This window comes from Gossypium hirsutum, chromosome D08, assembly GCF_007990345.1.
Source record: "Gossypium hirsutum isolate 1008001.06 chromosome D08, Gossypium_hirsutum_v2.1, whole genome shotgun sequence".
NCBI lineage: Eukaryota > Viridiplantae > Streptophyta > Magnoliopsida > Malvales > Malvaceae > Gossypium > Gossypium hirsutum.
This window is the reverse complement of record NC_053444.1, coordinates 61,535,058-61,542,985: the sequence shown is the minus strand read 5'-3', so window position 1 is coordinate 61,542,985 and position 7,928 is coordinate 61,535,058. Positions and strand designations below refer to the sequence as shown.

Genomic DNA, 7,928 nt, shown 5'->3' with positions numbered 1-7,928 from the left:
TAAAATCGAGGGATGGTATTCATAATTAATTTATTTTATTTATTTTTTGGTTCAAAAGATGACTTGAGATTATTTAAAATATGCACTAATTATATCAATATAATTTCGCTAAATTAGAAATAAAAGATTGTTAATACAATCATACGAAGGGTTGGGATAGAATTGAACAGAGGTTTGTTGCATTGGATTCATTTTTGTTTCTTGTCATGAACGAATCAGTTGAGTTATCGATCTGTTGGTTCAATTAAATAAATCATTATATTTTATAGAAAATAATTAAAATTCAGTCAATCAAATGCCTTTCTTTAGGTTGGCTGGTTGGACTGGAAATTAATTTAGAGAACTGTTTCGGGCCAATTAAATTGAGAATTGGTACAAGTTAATTTATCTAGACTAAAAACTAATTGAACTGTCAAATAAATTATTTTTTATATTTTAAAAATAAATTACAGTAGAGATTACTCAACTATTTTTTTTATCTCTTAATTATAAATAATTAAAAATAATCACTCAACTATTTAATTTTATCATTTTTTATATTTTCATTCTACATTAGTCAACTAGTAATAAAAAAAAAATCAAAATCATAACTTATCCGCGAATCAATTTAATTTTGAAAAGCTCGGAAAAAGGTAAAGAATCTATTTATGAGCTATGCCTATAAACGAGTGGGCACCCATTTATGCTGAAAAGGTGCCTCGAACCTCATAATGTAATAAATTGCTCCTATCCCAACCAACACAAAAAGTTAGTTTAGCTTCGTTAACTCCTAATTCATAGTTATAGATGTGACCTAGGTTCGAGTCTTTTTGTTTGTTTGAATTTTGTCATGTTATTATAATTTATTAAAAAAAGACCTAATATTATTCTTTTGATGGATTAATTAAGAATAGAGAGTAGCTTAATGAAATCCATAATAGAAGGGATTTAACGTAAGGAGTGAAATTTCAGAAAACATTGGTATCGAGGATTTCAAAATTGATGTGTAACAGTAGAGGCTACATTATGTTTATTAATTTATAGTATAGATTTTTTTTTGAAGTTGACATAAATAATAAATTAACCAAAAAAAATCATTTTTTATTTAGGGAAAGAAAAGAGCACTCAACTTGCATCCAACACGTTGAAGTTTGAGCCATCTAGATATTATCGAGGCATGAAAAAGATATCTCGTATTTCGGGGGAAGCATATGGACACGTGGAGGCTGATCCTGACATCTCAATTTACCAGCTGACGTTATTCTCGGTCCTCGATCACCTGCATCGCAGCAATACAAATCCACCACGCGTCACACGCTCCCAATGGTACCACACCACGTGTCCCATGATCTAGGGCAATAAATCATCCATTTCCGTTTCGACACGTGTCCTTCGCTCGAGTTTCAGACACTGGTATTTGGGCGCTTTTAAATTACCATCACTATCCCCCGAACCTCCTCCGCCCCCTAAAAGAAATGAGTGCCGCCCAGAGACGAAGACTTAATCCACTGAGTCAAGAAACCGAGTCGGATGACTCGGGGATACTCAACGAGTGTGTACTGTTACTCGTTTTCGAGTCAATAAAATGGGATTTGCAGGTCCTTTGTTTGACCGCTTCAGTCAACCGTAAGCTTCGAGCTATAGCGAAACGGTTATTATGGCGGAAGCTCTGTGTATATCGAGCGCCTCGCATGGTATCGGCATTGGTTAACGGCTCACCTAATGGGAGAATAGGTGGTGGATGGGATGCTCTCGCGAAGCTCATGTTTTTCTGTTGTGGTTGTGAGTCGACTCGCAATTTCAAACTGAGTCGGCCTTCTCCGGGTCATTTCGCGGGTGCGTCTCGGTTCTCGAAGACTTCGGGTCGGAGCTTCTTGACCAAAAAATGTCGGGCGGATCTGTTGTTCGTCAGTGACCCGTGCGAGCACCCAGTGGGGGATAAAGAAGACGATTTAGGGATTTACCGAGGGGTATTTCGGGGATTTCTCAGGTCCAACACACGAGCCTTCTTGATCGGACGGCAAGTAGCGTTCGACGACCGGGTTAGGTGTCCTTACTGCGGGACCCGAGTGTGGAGCATGACAGCGGCTCGGCTCGTTCCCAAGAGCGCCGCTCGGCGACTGGGGTCACGTGACGGGAGATTGGAGTATTTCGTTTGCGTGAACGGCCACTTGCATGGGACTTGTTGGCTAGTGCCACTGTCGTCGGATGAAGAAAACTGCGAGGAGGTGGAGGAAGAGGAGGATGAGGACGGCGGCGATTTCAATGGGGAAGCATATAAGAAGCATGAGAAGGTGACAAATGGCACGGGGAGCAGGAGCTCGTTAATGTTTTAAGACACGGTGGGGGTGGACCCCACCAATTAATTGCTTAACTTGTAAGTAGAGATAAGATTTTTGATCTTACGAGTGTTAAAAACGATTTAATTGTTGCGTTAATGCATTATTTAATTCAATTTTTAATTTTCTGTGCCCTCACACGTGGATCATAGTTCATTCTCCAAATTTTATGATTTCTATCACCTCAATGTCAACTACGCATCTTCACCATTTCACCATCTTCACCTCTTAGCTTCACACATTTTTGGTCTTTATCTTTCCACAGGCCACTAATAATACGACCGCCGGAGACTCCGAGTTTTACAATACAAAGGCTAGCGTCATGTTTTCATCCCATATGACTTCATTTTGGTCAGATTTGTATCTGGGGTCATTTGGCCCCCTTTTTCTGTACTTCGATATACATATATTGAATGAAGTAGACCTAATAATTCAATTAAAAGGCATTATTGAACATACAGATTTAGATCCTATTAAAAGTAATATATAAATATTTTAAAGATGAAACACAACTACAACGCAAATATGTAATGAGGAAATATCATTTCCCAATACAGAGCAACCAAAGGAACAACTAAATTTACATCTCTTACACATACCCAAGCTTACAACACTGAAATAAAATTAAAAAAAGAAAAAGGAATTCTTCTAGTCCAATTGTATTTTCATCTATTTTTGGTCATTCATATCTTCTTCTTTCTTATTTTCTTTTTAATTAGTAAGGAAACTGTACCAAGCTGTAACTATAGCCGTTGCTTCACCCTCCTACCATTTGCATCACTTCCATCAAAGACGGGTTCAATCCCATGTTTGCATACATACACCGAGTGCTCAATCACTCTAGCCACATACTCCAACAGCTCGGTCATGACAGATGGGCAACTTTCCTTTAAGTACACGAAACCATCTGTTTGCATTACAGCTGCCCAAGACAAAAGAAAAACGCTGAGGGTTCAGTCAAGAGAAACCTAAGAGTTGGATGAATCTTGTAAAGATTATGGATGTTGACATGAAGATGGTATAAACCAAAGTGCAGTTGCAGTTGTATGACTTGATGAAATCCCAAATGAGACATTCAGAATACCTGTACTTGAATGAAGGGTTTCAAGTTCGACAATATATGATAAAAGCTCGAGATAGAAAACCCTAAGGTCGTGCTTTGTTCAATTGCATGAAGAATGATTGCATAATATCCCGAGGGCTAAGACACAATCCGGCTATATGGGGCTTCTATGTGAGAACAGCTGTGGCATTTATGACCCATAACAAGAAGACAAACTTAAGAATAGCTATATGATAACTTGCTATGCCTTCTATCTAAAAGCAATTATTTTTGGGCATGGATAGCCCTGATTCAACATTGATGTACATATCAAAACATAAAGAGACACTCACCTCTTAGATTTTCTGGCACTGCAACGAACTTGAGACACACAGCTTTCAACTGGAAACAATGGTGCTGTTCGGCCAAGGCTAATGTAGTTGCCACAGTGTTAATGGCAACATCCTCACAAAGATTGGACTCACAGAGCAATCGCAACCTTTCTAGTCCATACCTATCTGCGGCAGCAAGCAGATGCTGAGACATCAATGTAGTCACCCACTTTGAGTCGAGACCAGTGAGCTCTTGCATGTCAGGTAGAGAATCCCAGTACATAAAGTGAAGTAGGGCCTGCAAAGTGTAAAATAAGGAATAGTCAATAGAGATAATACTGTATAAGCAACCCGGACCATAAATTGCGTACTTTATATAGTCAAATTGCTTTAGCTTGACGAGTAAAATATTTTGTAGCCTTCAAATAAAGCTCGAATATCATTATTTTTAGAAAGGTAAAGAAATGCACATTCAGGAATGTACTGTTGTGTATAACCATTGACGATCTACATGTGCGTTATATGAAGCAATTAACTAAAAGATTAAGACAGTACATGCCACAAATTGACTTCAAAAGCATAAGCATCAGCCACCCCAGCATATAATTTGCATGGAGAAGTTTCCAAGAACTAATTATTAACATCAGGCATGCTATCAATGGAGTTGACATGATGCATCCGAGGCAGTGTATGCTATCCACAGCAGGTTAATGCTTTGCATCCATCACCAATGCATTATCATTGGTCAAGAAGTAGCATGAGTTCTTGTCCAACATAAGAAGAGGGGTATTTGACTGAACCTTAAAAACCGGAGCTTCAATATCTTCAACTTTTATCTGCTTTGTATTCTGTTCCTTCATAGGACCAAAAAGTTGTGCCCTAAACACAGGCGAACGTGCAGCAAGTACCAACTTGTGGGCATAAAAGACTTCCCCATCAACTTCAAAGCTAACATCAGTTCCCTTTCCAGTTTTTAGTAATTGTCCAAAATGATGACCGATTCTTGAAGGCGGAACAGCTATGGAGTAGAACTTAGGACCTTCTGTATGCGACTTAACAACTCCGACACTACAATGAACAGAGAGGCAATCGTTTTTGAGGTAGTCTGACTACTCGAGAAGAGTTCTTCTAAAAAACCGTTTATATCCCCTGCAGCAAATCAAACTAATTACTTTACTACTCACCAAAGGTTATCATATACCAAGAGAAATGAGGGAAACAAATAAAATATGCTTCTTCTTTTTGTTCATTTCAGGGGGAAGACAAGAGGAGTCAAACCCCGGAACTTGGCAAATCCCCCTACAGAAATTGGGTGCTAAGAACCTACGGGCCAAGAGGCTAAGACCGAAATCGAATATAACGCAACCCACATATGTCTTAATAACATTTATCATCTAGTTAGTAAAGGTCAGACATCATGAACAATCAAAAAAGTAAAGTAATCAATACTATAGAATTGTTCGATTAGGCTAGCAATAATGTTGTTGCATATGTCCTGGTCAACAATGTATAATTGATTGCAACCAAATGCTTTACGAAGATGCCAAATTAAACAAGCTGCAGTAAGTTTGAACTGTATGGATCGACATGGAGCATAAAAGAAACCAGATACAAGTGTAGCTTTGAAGAAAAACATGTCTACACAAACAGTCAAACAGGAGGCAATATGCAAAAAATTAAAAAAAAAAAAACTGAAATCCTTCAAATTTAATAGAACACTTTAATAAGAAGTAATTTTTATAGACATGCTAAACTCAAAATAAAAAAAGCATGGTTGGAAGAAGTGGAGTAGACTTCTTGCCCAAGCATTTGGACTGAGTCCAAATCCTTGAGCCATCACTATTAGGAAGGTTTTACTTGAATACCACCCTGGTCCAAACATGACTAGTATCAAACCAAAAAACGGAAAAGAACACATGTTTATATATATATATAAAAGCAGACATATGACTGAATTAACTTTGCTTTATTCTCACTAATCCCCACAACCTCTACTCAATATATTACATGTATTTCAAAATAAATCGAAATTCACAAGTCATGGAATCTTAATAAGATTAGGAGAAGGAAAGAAAGACCAAAAAAGTAATACTAATAATAATAGCAATTAAGGTCAGCCAGGAAATGAGGTGGAGAACAAGTACTGAGCAAAACACAATGCATAAGAATGTACATGAGAAACAGCATAGTGGCTAACAAAATCTAGTGCAATAGCCAATTTTAGCATAATTCATGTGAAGTTATATTCTTGCCAACTGCTCCAAATTCTTTTCATATATAAAAAAAGTATGTCACAAGAATGAAGCTAATTTATTCCTCCAAAATTTCCCACAATTATATTGCTATTTCATAGGCAACAAACTTGTTATGCAAACATCCTAGCCACCTAAGAACCAACATAAAGGGTAAAGCTCAATAAATGTAAAAAAAAAAAAAAGAGAAGAGGATCTAGACTCTAGCCTTAAACAACAAAGTGAACCTGAAGATTACAAACACAAGAGCCAGAACAACCCATTATGCAGTTCTTACTATCTTGCAAGATAATTGAAACCCCGATAAAAATCACAAAAGAAGAATAAAGATTAAACCCACCAAAATTTCAATCAACTAAAGAAAATTCATCGTAAAACCCAAAAACCCACCCTGTAATTCCAATTGAAATTGCAAAATAAAACCCTTACCACATGCTGCCACGATACTTAAGAGTATAAGGACCGCTTTCAAGCGTCCTTCCAAAATGGCTATGCACCTTATGCCTCTCTTTCCCACTCTGATCCAAAAGGGTGAGCTCAAAAAGCGCCCTAACGTCCGTCCCTTCGCTCGCTAAAGCAATGAACAACGAAACATACGCGGCATTATCTTCGGGGCTCTTACCGTCGGGGTAAAAATAGACCGCCCACAAATACCCACCCACCATGAACATATCGGAAGCTATGTATTTTCCGACCCCCGTACCTTTCGATTGCGAGTACCCCGTGATCTTGAAGTGGTGAGACCCGTTCAACGTCTTCATCACCGACGTCGACGACGTGGTGGCGCCTTCCGCCGACGACGACAATGGTGGATTCGGTGTTTCACGTAGAACCCTTCCCATGAGCCCTTTCCAACAAAATTTTATTGCAAAAGGCTTTAAAAACTTCCTCCTCTTGTTAAATTGAGAAGGATTTTCGCGGGAAGAGAGGGTTTTCTTTGAGGAATTTTATGGGTTTTTTTTTTTCTTTTTTCTGTTAATCTGAGACTGAATTTACTAAGCTTCATCGAAGATGATGACTTTATTGGCATACGTAATATAATTATTAGGTAAAATTTTATGAAAGGTCCCTATAAATTATCTTTTTTATGAATTTAGTCTCTTTATTATAATTTAATATCTGAGTTAAATCTCAAAATTATACATGAACTTTGGTGTAATGTGTAATTTTATATATGAAAATTTGATTTGATCTAATGCTCGAAAATCATTAACACAATTATTAATATAACACAATTATATGTTTATATATTATATACGTAAATAATTATATTTATCCAATATAAAATAAATTGATATATCTATTTCTTTGAATATATATGATTGAATCAAAATTAAAGTTTCACGTATACATTTGAACCACAATCATAGTTCTATATGTATAATTGTACCATATTAAAATTCACATATAAAATTACACATTAAATTTATGTAAAGTTTTAAGATTTATCTCGAAACATACATTTTCAATTTTAAGTTCAACTTTTTAAATTTTTTACTTATTTATTTATTTATTTTGAAGTTTCACTAGTATACAATACAAGAAAAGTATAAGACAAACACAAATGTATGTTTAATTAACTATGATGTTAAGTAATGAACAAAGAATCGGATAAAAGCCGGACTAATTTGGAAAAAACTAGATAAAATCCACACAAAGTAAAAAAGAGAACCCAACCATTGTAATTGCAAATAATGGGACTAAAACTCGAGTCTTCAAGGTTTATAGCCTCTGTCTTTGCCAACTTTGTTAAAGCTTCATCGACTCTTTTTCTAATTATTAAAGCCAAATTTAGATACTTGAATCGAACAAAAAAAACTCAAATATCAAATTGAAAAAGCTCGAGTACCAAAGTAAATATTAAAGCTAAACTCAAGTACCAAATTGAGAAAAAAAACTCATTTATCAAATTGAACATTGAAGCCAAACTTAGGTACCAAATAGGATATTAATCCAAATAAATATTATATTTAAAGTAAGTCTG

General features: G+C 36.3%; 1 protein-coding gene and 1 pseudogene across 1 annotated transcript; one reads left to right on the top strand and one right to left on the bottom strand.

Moving 5' to 3' along the window:
- The first annotated feature begins 954 nt into the window (after window positions 1–954).
- Window positions 955–2,760, top strand: LOC107934414 (EID1-like F-box protein 3). The gene is made up of 2 exons (XM_016866843.2): window positions 955–2,356; window positions 2,584–2,760. Exon 1 carries the CDS (start codon window positions 1,455–1,457, stop codon window positions 2,313–2,315), a length of 861 nt encoding a protein of 286 aa, XP_016722332.1. The 5' UTR covers window positions 955–1,454; the 3' UTR covers window positions 2,316–2,356; window positions 2,584–2,760.
- A 26-nt stretch (window positions 2,761–2,786) lies between these two features.
- LOC107934413 (BTB/POZ and MATH domain-containing protein 2-like) lies at window positions 2,787–6,945 on the bottom strand (annotated as a pseudogene).
- Between the last annotated feature and the right edge of the window lie 983 nt (window positions 6,946–7,928).

Excerpts from the sequence above, each read along its gene's own strand:
- LOC107934414 (XM_016866843.2), top strand. The coding sequence starts at position 1,455 with ATGAGTGCCGCCCAGAGACGAAGACTTAATCCACTGAGTCAAGAAACC.